At 34.0% G+C, this 18,802-nt stretch overlaps 1 protein-coding gene across 1 annotated transcript in view; it reads right to left on the bottom strand.

Annotated features, from left to right (window-relative positions):
• The window catches only part of NEK1 (NIMA related kinase 1), a 191,840-nt gene that overhangs the window by 53,565 nt on the left and 119,473 nt on the right, over nt 1-18,802 (bottom strand). Inside the window, 4 exon segments of the mRNA XM_021698746.1 lie at nt 3,492-3,644; nt 13,640-13,868; nt 13,947-14,012; nt 16,137-16,268. Coding sequence (XP_021554421.1) covers nt 3,492-3,644; nt 13,640-13,868; nt 13,947-14,012; nt 16,137-16,268 — 580 coding nt within the window.

Below are 18,802 nucleotides of genomic sequence, written 5' to 3'. Positions count from 1 at the left end.
ACACAGAGATTTTTTTAGGGCAGTAAACTGTTCTGTATGATATTATAATGGTGGATACGTATCATTATATATTTGTCAAAATCCATGAAAAGTATAACACCAAGAGTGTACTTTAATGTCTACCATGGATTTGGGATGATCATGTGTCAATGTTGGTTCATCAATTTTAACAAATGCACCACTCGGGAGAAGGGATATTGATGGCTGGGAGGCTGTGTATATGTCAGAGGAGGGGATATAATGAAACTGTCCTTTCTATTCAATATTGCTATGAACCACAGATTACTCTAAAACAAATTAACTATTAGAAAAGAAAAAAAAAACAGGGGTGCCTGAGTGGCTCAGTCGTTAAGCATCTGCTTTCAGCTCAGGTCGTGATCCCGGGGTCCTGGCATCGAGCCCCGCATCTGGCTCCCTGCTCTGCGGGAAGCCTGCTTCTCACTCTGCTGCTCTCCCCTGCTTGTGTTCCCTCTCATTATCTCTCTGTGTCAAATAAGTAAAATCTTAAAAAAAAAAACACAGCACCTACTAGAAAAATACATTTTTAAAAACTTTAAGGAAAAAGAAAGATATCCTTTGAGTATCCAAGCAAAAAGAAAATAAGATTGTCATCAGATTTCTGATAGCTATGCTTTATGCCAGAATACTATGGAGTTTTATATAATAAAACATTCAAGGAATGGAAATGTAAGCCAAGGATTTATATTCAGCCAAACTGACCTTCAAGAATAAAGTCTTAAGGGGCAGCTGGATGGCTCAGTTGGTTAGGCATCCAACTCTTGATTTTGGCTCTGGTCATGATCTCAGGGTCATGAGATTGAGCCCTGCATGAGGGTCAATGCTCAGTGGGGAGGCTGCTTGAGATTCTCTCTCTCCCTCCCCACCCTGCACTGTCTTTCAAATAATAAATAAATAAATCTTAAAAAAAAAAAAAGAAGAAAATCTTAAGACAAACTGCTACAAACATTCAAAATTTCTGGTTGTATTGTTCACATGAGCCCTTCTACTACAAAAAGAACTTAAGACAATCAAATTGATGAGAAACTGGCATAAAGATTGGAAGACTAGAGAACATTGCAGATCCTTTATGTTCTTCATTAAATCCACAAAAACAATCCTTCATAACAGTGTTTCCATTCTACACATGGAGAAACTGAACGTCAAAGTCAGAGGAACTTGCCCATGGTTGCTGGGCAAGTGATCGAACCAGAACTGGACCAAAGCCCATTCTCCTTCTACAGCATAAAGCTGCTCCCACATACATATTAAATAAACCCTTTTTGTCTTTGCATATACTGGGATTTTGTATTGCCTGGAACTTCATTCTCTCCCTTATTTACCCATTGAGCTCTTTATCTTTGGCCTAGCTCAAGATCACTTGCTCTCTCTGTGGCTTTCTCTGACCCAAAGGACCTTATTTATCATCCTTAATGAAACTATACAGTACTGACAACATAAAGCCTCCTAATCTGTGGCTCCATACCATTACACACACAACACTTCCAACATAGATTTTGCCATATTTGATTTCCTAGTGATAAGAAACTGTGACTTCTTTGTGTTAAAATCCTAGCACAGAGCATATTCTAAGTAAATATAGTTAGGGAAAAATTAAAGAGGGCAGATGATGACAACTCTAAGAAGTCTTTTTCCAAGATAAAGTTAGTTACTTAAACATCTCTACACTACCTCTTAACTTTGTGCATACTTTTATTCTTGCCCTTTTCATGCAATATTATCATTTATTTGTTTTCATTTGTGTCTGTCCTCTGAGAGCAAGGATGATCTTTTTACTCTTTGTAGCTTCATTGCTTAACACTTAGTAGTAGGAACAGCTAATTAGTGTTCCATAAATAGTTGGCAAATTGAAGTTAAAAAAGTAAGACAAGTCATAAATTACTTCTCAGTTCCAATTCTCTGAAGATGAATTATTTGACTACGGAGAAGATCTGCTTTCACATTGCCTAAGTATTATTATATACCAAATTATATATATTTAAGCAATAATGATTTTACATAAAAGGAATCAGAATCTGATGTTTTTAAAGTAATAGTTCTAATGAGGATAAACACATAAAGGACCTTTAGATTACAAAATAATCTCCATTTTTTATCATTATTTTTGAAAATGTTTTAGCCCAGAGGCATTTTTTTTCCCTGAATAAAGTCTGAGGCATTTTGACAATAGGATCAGACTAAGATGTAAGAATATTAAGTTACTAGTATTTTTGTTTTTGATCAGTGTCTGCCATACAACTGCACAATTTCCAAACACAAGAGCGTGGGGGAAAAAAAAAGTTAATTACAAATACACACATTTTGTGTACTTTCCTTTTTTCAAACAAGTAATTATACACACATCTCTTCAAATTTCTTTTTTTTTTAAAGAAAATGCTAGAATGATTAATAGCTAGCAGATTCACCTTTAGTAAAAAAAAAAAAGAATCTACTTTTTACACTTTAATGTGTACAGGTTTATCTCACTGGCATATTAGTATCTAGCTAATTTCTTTATACACACTGTGAATAACCTTACCTCCTGTGTTATTTTTTGTCAGTTTCAAATGTGAGCATCACTCTAATTCCAATAATTCTCTATATTCAATATTCTCCATATTTAAATAATCCATCTTCAGAGAACTGGAACCGAGAAGTAATTTATGACTTGTCTTACTTTTTTTAACTTCAATTTACCAACTATTTATGGAACACTGATTAGCTCTTCCTGCTACTATGTGTTAAGCAGTAAAGCTACAAAGAGTAAAAAGATCATCCTTGCTCTCAGGACAGACACAAATGAAAACTTATAAATAAGTGATAATATTGCATGAAAAAGGCAAGGATAAAAGTATGTACAAAGTTGACAGAGATAGAGTTAAAGAGAGGGAAAAAAGAGATTGAGAGAGAACATAGGAGTGACATACATTCATGTCTAGACAAAAATTCTGAAAAAAGAAAAACCATATTCAGCCTCTCATTTGAATAAGGCTTGAAAATCTGAAAACACCTATTTTATACATGGACACTCTTCACATGCATAGCTGTAATACCAAGACCCACAATACTTTGGGAATATAAATGTTTTCCTCCTGCCTCGCAATTCATCCTCCCCAGTCCTTGGATAATGTCTGTCATAACTACTACAGATATATTTATTCAATCTAATTCCAGAATCCACATGCATTGCTCCTATTATCTTTCTTCATGTAAAATGATGTTTTTTTGACTGTTCTACTTTTCTGGCTCACCCTAAACACATTTCCTTTTCCTTTTCTTTTAAGATCCCATCCAGGTTATGTCAGGTCAAAATTCAAGACTACAATTTTGAGACAACTCCCCAGAAATATTACTATTTTCCACCTAACTAGAAAATTATTATGACAAAAAGATAATCTATCATAAATAATTCACTTAAATACATCTTAAAAAATACAATTTGAATTTTAATAACATTACTTCTAGTACAGAAAAACACCTTTGTTTCTGCTTACCACTTCTAACAGTTGTGTTTTCCAATAGTTCTGTCTGAAGTTGTAGTTCAGCTTCTCCAAGTATCTTTAGAACTGAATCTGTAGGGCTTCTCCCCCAGACTTTTCTTGGAGATCCACCAGGATCTAATTTAATAACCTCTCCCACTGTATGTTCTATAAAAAAAGACACAAAAAACAAATTTCATTGATAGAACATACTATTACTGTATTATAAAACAGATTTAAGATCTATCCAGTTGAACGCACCACAAGAAAGAAAGGTCCTATCACAAAGAACATATGCTGATGATGCTTTAAAAGACTTTCAGGTACCCTGGTGGCTCAGTTGGTTAAGCATCTGACTTGATTTTGGCTCAGGTCATGATCTCAGAGTCATAAGAATGAGATCAGGTCAGGCTCTGCGCTCGGTGGGGAGTTTGCTTCTCTCCCTCTGCCCCTCCCCCTGCTCACTCTCTCTTTCTCTTTCAAATAATCTTTTAAAAAATATTTAAAAAAATAAAAGACTTTCAGAAAATGATAATAGAAAGAATGAATGATGAATGATATTACTAATATTAGTAGTAAAAATATAGATAAATGCCTTTTAAAATACTTATGGGGGGGCTCAGTTGGTTAAGCATCTGACTCTGGATTTCTGCTCAGGGTCATGAGATCAAGCCCTGTGTTGACTCTGGGCTCAGTGCCAAGTCTGCTTGGGTTTCTCTCCTTCTCCCTCTACACCCTCTCTAAAATAAATGAAAAAAATCTTAAAAAAATATTGTGGGGGGCAGGATCAAGATGGCGGAGTAGGAAGATAAAGAACCCAACTCCTCTTTTTTCTTTTTAAAGATTTTATTTATTTGAGAGAGAGAGACAGAGATAGCACAAGCAGAGAGGAGAGAGAAGCAGGCTCCCCTCTGAGCAGGACAATCATTAGTCAAGAGATTAGCAAAATAGTAAGATGTAAAACATGACATCAGAAACAAAATGTTGGGGAGAGGGATAAAAAACGCAGTGCTTTGAGAATGTGCTTGAACCTTCAATTTAAAACAGACTGCTAGGTATAGAGGATGTTATATATGAACCTCATGGTACCTATAAACCAAATACCTATATAGGTACAGAAAAAATAAAGAGAAAGGAATATAAGCATGACACTAAGGGAAGTCACCAAATCACAAGGGAAGAGAGCAAAAGGAGAAAACAGTAACACAGAAGAACTACAAACTACAGAAAACAATCAAGTAAATGGCAATAAGTACGTATCTATCAATAACTATTTTTAATGTAAATAAACTAAATGTTTCAAACAAAAGACATAGGGTGGTTGAATGGATTAAAAAACAAGGCCCATTTATATGCTGCCTACAAGAAACTCACTTTAGACCTAAAGACACACAGAGACAAGTGAAGTGAAGGGTTGGAAAAAGATATTCCATGCAAACGGAAAACATAAAGAAGGCTGAGGTGGCAATATTTATAGCAAAAAAAAAAAAAAAAAGATTTTAAAAGACTGTAACAAGTGACAATGAAGGGCATAACATAATGATTACATACATAAAACAAGAAGATAGAACATCTATAAATATCAATGAATCCAACATAGGGAGACCTAAATACATAAAGCAAATATTAACAAACATAAAGAGATGGTAATACAATAATAGTAGGGGACTTTAATATTCTACTTTCATCAATGAAGAGATCATCTAGATAGAAAATCAATAAGGAAACACTGGCCTTAAAAACACATTAGACCAGATGGACTTAACAGATATATACAAAACATTCCATCCAAAAACAGCTGAATACTTATTCTTTTCAAGTGCACATGGAACATTCTCCAGGATGGATCATACAAAATCCACACAACAAATCTCAATTAATTTAAGAAAACTGAAATCGTATCAAGCACCTTTTCCAAACACAACAGGATGAAACTAAAAATCAAGCAGAAGAAAATTGTTTTGTTTCATTTTGTTGAAGCAGAAGAAAACTATAAAACACAAACATGTGAAGGCTAAACAAAATCAATGCGTCAATGAAGAAATCAGAGAGGAAATAAAAAAATACCTTAAGACAAATGAAAATGAAAATACAATGCTCCAAAATCTATGGGACACAGCAAAAGCAATTCTAAGAGATAAGTTTATAGTGATGCAAAGCCATCTCAAGGAACAAGAAAAATCTCAACTAAACAATCTAATTCTACACCTAAAGGAACTACAAAGAACAAACAAAGCCCAGATTCAGTAATATGCATCCTTATGTTCACTGCATTATTTACAATAGCCAAGATACTGAGGCAACCTAAGTGTCCATTGATAGATGAATGGGTAAAGAGGATGTGGTATACAATTGAACCTTGAACAACACAGGTTTGAACAGCCTTGGATCCACTTATATGTGGACTTTCTTCAATAAATGCAGTACAGTACTGTAAGTATATTTTCTGTTCCTTATGATTTTCTTAACATTTGCTTTTCTCTTAGATTACTTTATTGTAAGAATATATCATGTAATACATATAAATACAAAATATGTGTTAATCAACTATTTATGCTATTAGTAAGGCTTCCAGTCAACAGCAGGCTAATAATAGTAGTTAAATGTTTGGGGAGTTAAAAGTAATATGGAGATTTCGGACCACAGAGGAGTGGTCAATGCCACTAATGCCTGCATTGTGTGTGTGTGTGTATATACATATACACACACACACACACACACACACGCATACATACACACACAAAGGAAATTACTCAGCCATAAAAAAGAAGGAAATCTTGCCATTTGCAAAAACATGGATGGACACTGAGGGTCCATATGCTAAATGAAATAAGTCAGAGAGAAAAGAACAAATATGTATGATTTCACTTATATGTGGAATCCAAAAAACTAAACAAATGAATAAAACAAAACAGAAACAGACTCATAGATACAGAGAATAATCTGGTGGTTGCCAGAGGGGTGGGGGTAGGGAGGATAAAGGAAATAGGGGTAGAGGTTAAAAGGTACAAACATTTACTTAAAAAATAAATAGAACAAGGGGATACAATGTACAGCATAGAAAATATAGTCAATTATGTGTAACAACTTTGTATGGTGACAAATGATACCTAGATAGATATCTTGGTTACTTTGTTATTTATATAAATGTTGAATCACTATGTTGTATACCTGAAAGTAATATAATGCATGTTAACTATTCTTCAATAAAAAATAATAAAATTTATGAATTATAGTTTCAAGGAATATAAAAATAGAAAAAATTATACTTCTGTAAATTTTTTTAAGCAAATTTTTGAAAACTAAGACTCTTAAGCAATAATTTGGGGTGTACAAAAGAGAAGAAATATAGGGGCGCCTGGGTGGCTCAGTTGGTTAAACGACTGCCTTCGGCTCAGGTCATGATCCTGGAGTCCCGGGATCGAGTCCCGCATCGGGCTCCCTGCTCGGCAGGGAGTCTGCTTCTCCCTCTGACCCTCCTCCCTCTCATGCTCTCTGTCTCTCATTCTCTCATTCTCTCTCTCTAATAAATAAATAAAATCTTTAAAAAAAAAAAAGTTTAAAAAAATAAAAAAAAAAGAAGAAATATAAATTAATAATATTTTGTTTCTATAAATTTAATTAAAGAACACAGAAAAAGTCATAAAATAAACGTCCATATGGTTTAAAAATAGAGAAGGATATTTCTAAAAAAATTTGTTTTAGTTTAGCTTACATATCATAAGTAGGCAACTAACACTGCATTTTTGGCAATAATAATTCTGGGGGAACTTTTAAAATAAAATTTAGCAGAGCAAAAAATGGGAAATTATCTATTGTAATTTGAGTCTTTAGAGCCTTTTGGAATAATACACAAAGCATCTAAGTACTAGCAGTAATAGACAAGGTGCAATCTCACATATTACAGCATATGTAAGTCATATAAAAATTTAATGGTAACCAAATACAAAATGTTGATACAAATCTGTATGTACTAGTTCCTTGAAAATATCTGCAAATTAGCAGGTGATATTCACTTTTATAAAGCAAAAATGATTCCCAGTAGGGAATCAATTTTTAAGAGGATAGTTAAAAAGTAGAAAACCCAGAAATAGACCCATAATTTACAGGCATGTGGTATTTGACAGAGGTGTCAAAGCAATATAGTGGGAAATGGGAAGTCTCTTTAACAAATAAAACTGGAGAAACTAAATGTCCATATGAAATGATATTAACTTTGATGCAGGGAGGGAAAACCAGGTGGAGTTGATGGTCTCTCTGAGCTGAGGTGACAGAAATTGGCAATCTAGGAGGTAAAGGTGGCTAATGTTGGCAGGGCAGAATACGGAAGAATAGAAAACTACACAAAGAGAACTCAGAGTCTTCTTGGAGTCTTAAGCTAAATACTGATCATCACACATATGGGAAATTACTGTAGTCTAGGGAAAAGACCCAAATGGAGTAGAGGGAACAATACTTGGAGTTCAAGCAAGGTAGGTCAAAAATAGTCCCTCTTCCCACCAGCCAGAAAAAAATGTCTTATGATTCACCAGTCATTAGGTAGATTCAGTAATTAGATTCAGTAAAAGGGGACAGATTAACCACAGACATTGCTCTGGTTCCGCCTAACAAAGCTTTTTTTTTTTTTAAGATTTTATTTACTTATTTTAAGAAAGAGAGACAGCATGAGCAGAAGGGGAAGAAAGAGAGTGAGAGAGAATCTCAAGCAGACTCCACACTAAGCATGGAGCCCAATGTGGGGCTCGATCCCAGGACCCTGAGATCATGACCTGAGCTGAAACCAAGAGTTGAATGCTTAACCAACTGCACCACCCAGGTGTCCCTCACCTAACAAAGCTTAAAAGCAAGACCTAAAAGGGTCAAGCTATTTACAAGTAACTGAACTGTGTCGCAGAACAAAAATCAAGAATATTTATAGGAATACAAAAATATACAGCCACCCATTTAGGTAAAATTCATGGTTTGGCTTCCAAACAAAGAATGACCATGCATGCACAGAAGCAAAAGAATTCAACCTTTAATAAAGAGGGGAAAAAATCAATATCAACCTAAAAATGACAGATGATTTAATTAGTAGACAGGGCATTTATAATATAACTGAATTCTGTATGTTCAATAAGCTAGAGAAAGAATTGATGATAATTAGAGAAAAGGAAAACATTAACAAGATCCATATAAACTTCTAGAAAGGAAGACCAAAAAAGCTGAAAAAAAAAATAGCAAAAAGTTATCCAAATTTGATGAAAACCACCCACAATTCCAAGAAGCTCAACAAAACCCAAGCAAAAGAAACATGAAGAAAATGACACCAAAGCACATCATAATGAAATTTACTAGCTTAGGGGGAAAATCTAAAAACATCCAGCAGAAATAAGACATTTTACACACAAAGGAATAACAATAAGGATGATAGAAGATTCTCCTCACAATAAATGCAAACCAGAAGACATTGGCACAATATCATTAAAGTACTAAAAGAAAAAAATATCAAGTTAGAATTCCATACCCAGAAAAAATATCTTTGCAAAAGGAAGGCAAAATAAACATTTTTACAGACATACAAAGCTGAAAGAACTCCTCACCAGCAGGACTACATTATAAGAAATGTTCAAGAGAGTTCTTCAGGCAGAAGAAAAATGACACCACATGGAAATCTGATTTACACAAATATTATGAAGAGCACTGGAAACAGTAACTACACGGGTAGATACAAAAGGCTTTTTCTCTTATTATTTAAAACTCCTTAAAGGAGAAATGACCATAATGTATTGGGGGGTTTATAGCATAAGTTAAACAAACAAAAACAATGGCACATGACTGGGAGGAAACGAATCTAAGTATACTGCTGTAAGGTTCTTATACTACATGTGAAATGTAATCAATTGCTGGAATATGTGTGATAAGTTAAAGATGTGTGCTATGAACTCTAAGGCAAACACTAAATAATAGAATAATAAACTGCAGTTAGTAAGCCAATAAGTGAGATAAAATGGAATCATAAAAATACTCAATCCAAAAGAAAGAAAAAAAGGGCAAAAGAAACAAAGAATGGATAAGACAAAAAACAAATAGCAAAATGGCATTTTTAGATCCGACCATATTAACAATCTATAAATGGTCTCAACAACCAAATTAAAGATGATTAAGAGCAGATTAAAAAAGCAAACCCAACAATATGCTGCCTATAAGAAACCTACTTTAAATACATAGATACAAAATCAAAAAAGAAATAAATAGATACAAACAGACTAAAAGGAAGGGGAGAATGGATAAAGATATACCAACTAACAGTGAGGAAAAAAAAAAACAGAAGTGACTTTATCAATAACAAAGTAAATTTTAAATAATTTTTTAAAGGAACAAACTATTGATAATCACAATGCAGATAAATCTCAAAAAGCATTATGCTGAGTTAAACAAGCTAAACACACACACACAAAATTACAATCTGTTAGCCTGTTAAAATGAAATTCTAGAACATAGAAAGTTAATCTAAGATAGAAAAAATTCGGAAAAAAGTCCCCTCTGGGAGGCTAGAAGCAGAAACGGAAGAGGCATGAAACGTTTTGTTTAGGAAGATGGTGATGTTCTGTATCTTGATAGGAGTTTGGGTTACATTGGTGTAGGCATGTGTTAAAACTCAGCAAATGGGGGTGCCTATGTGGTTCAGCTGGCTAAGCATCTGACTCTTGATTTCGGCTCAGGTCATGTCAGGGTCATGAGATCAAGCCCCGCATTGGGCTCTGTGCTGGGCAAGGAGCCTGCTTAAGATTCTCTCTCTCTCTCCCTACTCTCTCTCTCTGCCCTTCCTCACTGCTCGCATGTGCACGCACTCTCTCTTAAAAAAAAAAATAACTCAGCAAATGTACTTTTAAAATATCTGCATTTCATTATATGTGAATTTAATATTAAAAAAACAAACTCCTAAACAAATATTGAACTCTGTTAAATAATATGTATGCTATGAAATACTTAGGCAAAAGTGTATCAATATCTGCAATGCACTTTAAACTGCACGAAAAAATAAGATACACTAATTGTTGGATAGAAGGGTGGACAGGTATGTGATCAAGCAAGCATAGTAAAATATTAATGGTATACTTTCAATGGAGAGTATATGGTGTACACTGTGAAATTATTTCAATTTTGCCATATTTGAAATTTTTCATAATAAAATGTTGAGAAACAGCCATCAGAAAGGATGAATACCCACCATTTACATCAACATGGATGGAACCGGAGGGGATTATGCTAAGTGAACTAAGTCAAGCAGAGAAAGACAATTATCATATGGTTTCACTCATATGTGGAGCATAAGGAATAGAGCGGAGGACCACAGGGGAAGGGAGGGAAAACTGAATGGGAAGAAATCAGACAGGGAGACAAACCATGAGAGGCTCTGGACTCCAGGAAACAAACTGAGGGTTGCGGAGGGGAGGGGGATGGGGTAACCGGGTGATGGGTATTAAGGAGGGCACATGTTGGGATGAGCACTGGGTGTTATATGCAACTAATGAACCACTGAACACTACATCAAAAACTAATTATGTACTATATGCTGGCTAACTGAACATAATAAAAATAAATAAATAAAATGTTGAGAAAAGTACATCATGTATGATCATACAATGGACTATTACATAGCTATAAAAAAGATGAAGGGAATTTTTTAATCAGTGATATGAAAAGATGTATAAAATACACTTATGTGTAAAATAAATACAATAAATGATATATAACATATATTGTAACATAAAGATATAAAATATGTGTCTTTATTCAGATACACACACACAAACACATACACACACAGGAAGGAGCTCAGACGGATAAACAATAAAGTATATCAGTGGTTACCTCATAACAAGGATGGAAATGGAGAGATGTTAAGGTGGAGAGAAATTTTATACATTGTTTATACTATGTAAAAACTTATCACATAAATATATTGGATACTTAAGTTAAACATGATTTTTGAATTCATGAGATGAAGTACTGTTCATACAACAGTATTAATCTCATGTTAATTTTCCATGTAAAGTGTTTTTAATAAGGTAAAAAGGTGTCTCAAATGTTCTTATATATTTGTCTGAGATAGGCTTATCTGATCATTCAAAATTATCCAATTCTTGTGTTTCTGGTCTCCGTATGACCTTTCTTCCTACTTTTTAAGAAAATATGGCAGGAATTTTTTCATCTTATATAAAACTTGCATCTCTCTACCTTTGTCTCCATCCCATCCTGTCACACTGGTAATAGTTTATTGCCTCAGAGGTGCCCTAAGTCACTTATAGCCCCATCACCTGAGAGATCTCACATCATCATCTGTGTTTATCATCATCTTTATGTAATTAATGACCACTTTTCATGCATAAAATCTGTGCTACATGATAGGGAACACAAAACATGCAGTACAACTCTCACGAGAGAAGACAGAGGATTATCTCATGCAAGACGGATACTGATTAATAACCAACACAAATATAACACAGATACTGGAATTATCTAACAAAGATTTTAAAAGTTATTATAAAAATTTTCCAGGAAACAATCATGAATGTTCTTTATAGCAATGAAAAACAGAAAGTCTGAGAAAAGAAATAGAAGACATTAAAGAAAATTTTAAGAAATTCAAATTTCAATACCCCTAAAAAATATTTTACTGGAAACACAGCCATGCTAATACATTTGCATATTGTCTATTGCTACTTTTACACTATAGTGACAGAGTAGAAAAGTTCCAACAGAGTCCTTATAGCCTGCAAAGCCTAAAATAATTACTATCTGGCATTCACAGAAAACATGTGCTAACCCTTGTTTCAAAGACTGCTCTCTGCACTCAGAGTAAGTTCATACAGTCTGAGAGAGCCAATGTATAGTACCCTTCATGATCTGACCCTGCTTACCCCTTTGAAGGCTTCTTACTTGCCATTCTTTGTCTTAACTTCTGAATTTTAGCCATCCATGCTAAATTATACCAAGTTCCCTGAATTTTACATGCTCTCTCACCTGGGTCCTGGTTATTCTATCCTTAAAACACTTGGCTTGGCTTTTGGTTTAGTTAACTACTTATCCCTTGGCTCATCCCTTTATCCACAAATTATTTCCTTGGCTTCCCCAAGACTGATTTATGTCCTAATACATATTCTTACAGTAGCCTATGATAATTTCTAGTATATTCCTTATCAATTACAATTGCCTCTATACTTGTCTCCCTTTCCACCAGGCCCTTAAGCTCCTTAAGGGAAGGGACTATGTCTTAATCATTATTGTAACTTCATTGCTGAGGAATGTGTGGCATTTAATGGGACTCAGAAAGAACTGCTGAATAAGTAAACAAAATAAAAGACACCATAGGTTAGAGTCTTTGAGCTTTTCTCCAATGCAAGAAAGAATTCTATGAAAATAGTTCATTAAAAAAATTACTTAAAACTGGGGTGCCTAGGTGGTTCAGTTGTTAAGCGTCTGCCTTTGGCTCAGGTCATGATCCCAGTGTCCTGGGATTGAGCCCCGCATCAGGCTCCCTGCTCAGTGGGGAGCCTGCTTCTCCCTCTCCTACTCCCCCTGCTTGTGTTCCCTCTCTCACTGTCTCTGTCTCTCTGTCAAATAAATAAATAAAATCTTTAAAAAAAAATTACTTGAAACCATATTTAGTTGGTTGACAATCAAACTTGCCCTTTCAGAATGTAAGCTCCACAAGAGCACATGTTTTTATTTATTATCGTATCTCTCTCTTGTGCCTTGGACAATGCAAGAAAACAGTTGCTCAATAATTATTGCTGAATAAATAAATCATTAAGTGAGATCTTTTCCATACCCTTGGCTACACACCTAAGAGAACTTACTGAGATTCTGTCAAAGTTCGCTATTTTGGTTCTCATCAGGAATTATTCCTGGTAACAGATTAAAGTAATACAATTGGTAGAAAGAGTTAAAGTAATACAATTTAAATATATAATATCAGTTCCCTCTCCAATACCACACACTATCGTAATAAAAATCCTTGCTATTCTTAAGGTTGAATAGTTTTCTCCGTTTTTCACATACAAAGAAATTTTTCCAGCCTTTCTCAACCCGTCTAAGTGTTCTTTCTTTCCAAGTATCCAGTCTACAAGTTTACATGTGTGCTAGACCATCACAGAATATTAACATTTGATACATACTTCCAGTTGCAGAGAAGGATGTATCCAATGTAAACTCATCCAAAGGAATCACAAGTTGACCTCCAGCCTCCCATTTCTTGCGATCAGATGAAACCGATTTTTCTTTTTCATGCTCTTTGGCATCTTCATTAACAACTATCTCACACGTATCAGAGTGACATTGCTTTCCGTTTTCATCTTCTTGAGCTTTAAGATTTTGATTTAATCTACGTAGTATTTCTCGCTTACTCTGAAACAGTTAAAGTGTTATATTTTAATATCTATACAATTAAGTAAAATGATTACAGAGTTTGAAAATTGTACTTACTGAAATAGCAGTGTTAGTCTTCTGCATGTCTTCTGAGGTTTCCTGGGTCTCAGTTAAACTTCTGTCCTATAAATACAGATAGTTACGAAGTAAGAAATGTTATTTTAAATGTCTACCTTAAAAACTTACGTATTTTTGTTACTTTTTGTTTTTCGTTAAATTGCTCCTTGTGAATTTTTTTATCCCTGTAAAATGTTAACATAGCTTCCTTCATTATTGGAAATGAGAAACAGTTACATATAATCAAGTAATAGACTTAATAGAAGGGCCAATTCTCAACTATTTATCTTATTTTTAGATCACTGATCACATATTTAACTATATCCTCTTCCTTTTTGGCATCTGATTTTTGGTAATTTTAGGTCAATGGTAGAAATAAAAAGAAAATTAACTCATATACTCCACTCCCCACCCCCCCATTTTTTTAAGAGGGAGTGTGCATGCACGTGAGGGAGGGGAAGGAGGAGAGGGAGAGACAGAGAATCTTAAACAGGCTCCACACACAGCGCAGAGCCCAACATGGGGCTCAATCTCACCACCCTGAGATCATGACCTGAGCTGAAATCAAGAGTCAGACACCTAACCAACTGATTACTCATATAATCTCTTAATTAAAGCTAGGGAGTTTTGGTGGATAAAGTAATTTAGGCTAGGCTGTGTTATTTTGAAGCTGTCTTTATGTTTCATGTATATATATTCCTATTAAGCCACACTACCAAACATAATTGAGAATTGGCTTCTCTCCATAAGCAAAGAGAATAATAAAAATAAGTTCTGAGTCCTTTATACCAACAATAATATAAAGTCTGTCTTGATTAGTACAATCATAGTGCTCTAGACCAACGAGAATTTTTAAACACATGAAAAGAAGAAATTAGTTTTGAAAGCTATAAAAGCAAAAGTATCTGAAAGATACAAAGTAAGAAAAGAGCATTTTTCAAAGTTTTAAGTAAGGAGTATTTACGAAGACAACACATAAAGAAAAACCATTTCATTATACAGATTACCTCAAATTTTGTAATATTTGAGGAAAATACAAAAGAGTATAGTGGTCAGTTTTAAAGTAATACATGTAAATGAGACAAAGAGCATTTTACCCAATAAAGTAGTCAGGAATTAGCAGTCGCTACAACCAGAGAGATGAACAGCTAGTTGAGATGTGAGACTGGGTACCAGGAAGGAAACCACACAGTGGTATCTAAAGTTGAAGTGAACAATGCAGCACACGCAAAATCGTTATCGGAAAGAAAAAAGAGACTAAAACTACTTGAAGAACAATAGTTTTGTATATGAAGTTCTTGAGAGTGACCAAGAAATTTGTATTTTCCTACTCAGTCTTATTTTCAAGATAAACACAAAGGCTATAAAAAAAATTGGTGTATCAGTAACATCAGTGTTGTCTGCAAAAACTTAATGAAACTCAGCAATTAAAAGGCAGAGACATTAATTAAAAAGACAAGAGAAAATCAAGGTAATGTGTTATATAATTCAATAGACTTTTTCCTTCCTGTGTGTTAAATTCTAGGCTAAAATTCCTTATCAAGAGCCCATTTCCTTTAATCCCAAAACAGAATTTTCACATTTTAGATGAACACCTGACATATAATTCTAAGTTTAAGCTTTTTACTTGCCCACAATTCTTTGTTTCAGTATTCATATAGCATGACAGAGATTCATACGTAGAAGGTAAAAGAAATAATTGATGGATTAAGTGTAGTTAAATATTAAGTCTTCCAACATCTATTATGCCAAAAATTTAAAAATAAATGTAAACATGTCTTGGACACTATTCCTGAAGTTAATTAAGTACCAAAGAGACATTATTTAAATAAAAAATGAACCTTCATTAAAAAAAAAGGAACCTTTGTTAATTGTGAGAACTGAGGTATAAAAATGTTTTTTGCATTATTTTTTGTACATTTCTGCATATATTTTATTTGTTCAATATTCTTTTAAAGTAAAAATAAGAGACAATCAGTTAAATCTATTTTTATGTATTAGATGGTCCTAGATACAAACCTATGAGCAGTGAGGCTCCAATATGTACAATAAGCCATACACAAAAATCTTAAGAAGTTATTTTATTTTCCCTAAAAAAATTTAATACATTAGGAATTAATGTAAGTTCATTAAATTTAATCCTTCTAAGAAACTTTCACTTTGAGGAGTTCTAAATTTTAGGAAACTTACCATTCCCACTTCTTTCAAAGCTGAAGTCACAGAAATAACAGATCTCATCTGTTGCTTTGATGGAGAGCCACCTGCTTCATGTTGTCCCAAAGGTGGAGACATATCAGAATTCTTTACTCCTTTAGCCACCAACTATAATAAAGAATTTAAATTCATTTGCAAATTATAGTTGTATGAAGAGATAAAAATATGTGATCACTGTTTATCCACTCTATCTGAAAGTACAGTTTTTTTCATTTCTCACTTTTTATTGTTCAAGACAATGTGTTAGGTCTGAGGAAAGATCAGAAGAGAGAGCAACATCTCTGGCCTCAGATGTAAACATCATAATGTCTCATGTAGTACTAAATAACTCCTTTCCATTGCATTAACAAATAATCTTTAAAAAAATCCTGACTTGTAAAAGATTAAGACATTAGTCCCTTCACTTTAATTTTAATTCATTACAACATTTGATGGGAAAAAATATTTTACTTATTAATCTTATACTTTAAAAAGAAATGCTTGTGCAAATTCTAAAAGTTTGGTATAATCTTCTTAATGTTTAAATATCAATCATCCAACATAAGAACCCCCATTATAAGAGTGTCAACATAATGGAAGAATGGAAGAAATGGAAGAATGGAAGAAATGAAAGGTACAGGTAACAAGATTTTAACTTCACTAAAAATATCAATTATTATAATCATATATTTGTTCATTTTTTTAAATTTTATTTTATTATGTTATGTTAGTCACCATACAGTACATCATTAGTTTTTGATGTAGTGTTCCATGATTCATTGTTTGCATATAACACCCAGTGCTCCATGCAATACGTACCCTCCTTAATACCCATCACCGGGCTAACCCATCCCTCCATCTCCCTCCCCTCTAAAACCCTCAGTTTGATTCTCGGAGTCCATAGTCTCTCATGGTTCATCTACCCTTCCAATTTCCCCCCCTTCGCTTTTCCCTTCCTTCTCCTAATGTCCTCCATGCTATTCCTTATGTTCCACTAATAAGTAAAACCATATGATAATTGACTTAAGATCAGGAACACGACAAGGATGCCCACTATCACCACTACTGTTCAACATAGTACTAGAAATCCTAGCAACAGCAATCCGACAACAAAAAGAAATAAAAGGTATTCAAATTGGCAAAGAAGTTAAACTCTCTCTCTCTGCAGATGACATGATACTATATGTGTAAAATACAAAAGACTCCACCCCCAAATTCCTAGAACTCATCCAGCAATTCAGTAATGTGGCAGGATACAAAATCAATGCACAGAAATCAGTTGCTTTCTTAAACACTAACAATGCAACTGTAGAAAGAGAAATTAGAGAATCAATTCCATTTACAATAGCACCAAAAACGATAAGATACCTCGGAATAAACCTAACCAAAGAGGTAAAGGATCTATACTCTAGGAACTACAGAACACTCATGAAAGAAATTGAAGAAGACACAAAAAGATGGAAAAACATTCCCTGCTCATGGATCGGATGAATAAATATTGTAAAAATGTCTATGCTGCCCAGAGCAATCCTGATCAAAATTCCAATGACATTTTTCAAAGTGCTGGAATAAACAAGCCTAAAATTTGTATGGAATCAGAAAAGACCCCAAATCGCCAAGGAAATGTTGAAAAAGAAAAACAGAGCTGGGGGCATCACGCTGCCTGATATTTGCTCATTTTTATCTTAACATTTAGACTCTAAACAATATGAAATAAGATACTAAACCATTAATAAATATAAGGAAATGGCATTTACAGGTATGCTCATATTAACATGGCAGCAGTCTGCTCACTACTTCTCTCTCTCCTTCAAACCAGTAAACAAAAATTTCTGGTGAGTATATATTTCAAATACAACATTTACTGAACATCTTGTAAATATAAGTTAGCAATACAACTATAATATCTAATACCTAGTCTTCTGGACTCTCATGGAAGAGAGTTGGGACTCTCTCCATGGGTCTCTCATGGATATTTTAATATCCATGTTGTTCAAAAGAAGATGGCAGTAATGAACACAAAACTGAAGAACAAAGTTCAAGAAATGATTCTACCCAACTTCAAGTCTTACTATAAAGCTACAGTAATCAAGACAGTGTGGCACTGGTGAAAGAATAGACAAATAGATCAAAGGAACAGAATATAGCTCAGAAATAGACCCACACAAATATAGTCAAATGATCTTTATCAAAGGAGCAAAGGCAACTCAATGGAGAAAGAATAGTCTTTACAACAAATGGTGCTGGAACATCGGGACATCCCAGGCCAAAAAAAACAAAAAACAAAAAACGGGGGAGGGGGGGATCTAAACAGAGACTTTATACCCTTCACAAAAATTAACTCAAAATTCATTATAGACCTAAATGTAAAATGCAAAACTATAAAAATCCCAGAAGGTAACATAGGAGAAAACTCAAATGATTTTGGGTTTAGCAAGACTTTTTGGATACAACACCAAAGGTACAATCATGAAAGACAGAATTAATAAGTTGGAATTCACTAAAATTCAAAACTTTTGTTCTGTGAAAGACACTATCAAGAGAATAAGACAAGCCACAGACTTGGAGAAAATATTTGCAAAAGACATAAAGATTTAAAGTACCGTTAACCAAAATACACAAAGAGCTCTTAAAACTTAACAATAAAAAAACAAACCACCCAA

This window comes from Neomonachus schauinslandi, chromosome 2 (genome assembly GCF_002201575.2).
Source record: "Neomonachus schauinslandi chromosome 2, ASM220157v2, whole genome shotgun sequence".
Taxonomy (NCBI): Eukaryota; Metazoa; Chordata; class Mammalia; order Carnivora; family Phocidae; genus Neomonachus; species Neomonachus schauinslandi.
The sequence above is the reverse complement of the archived record's forward strand: the minus strand, read 5'-3'. Positions and strand labels throughout refer to the sequence as shown.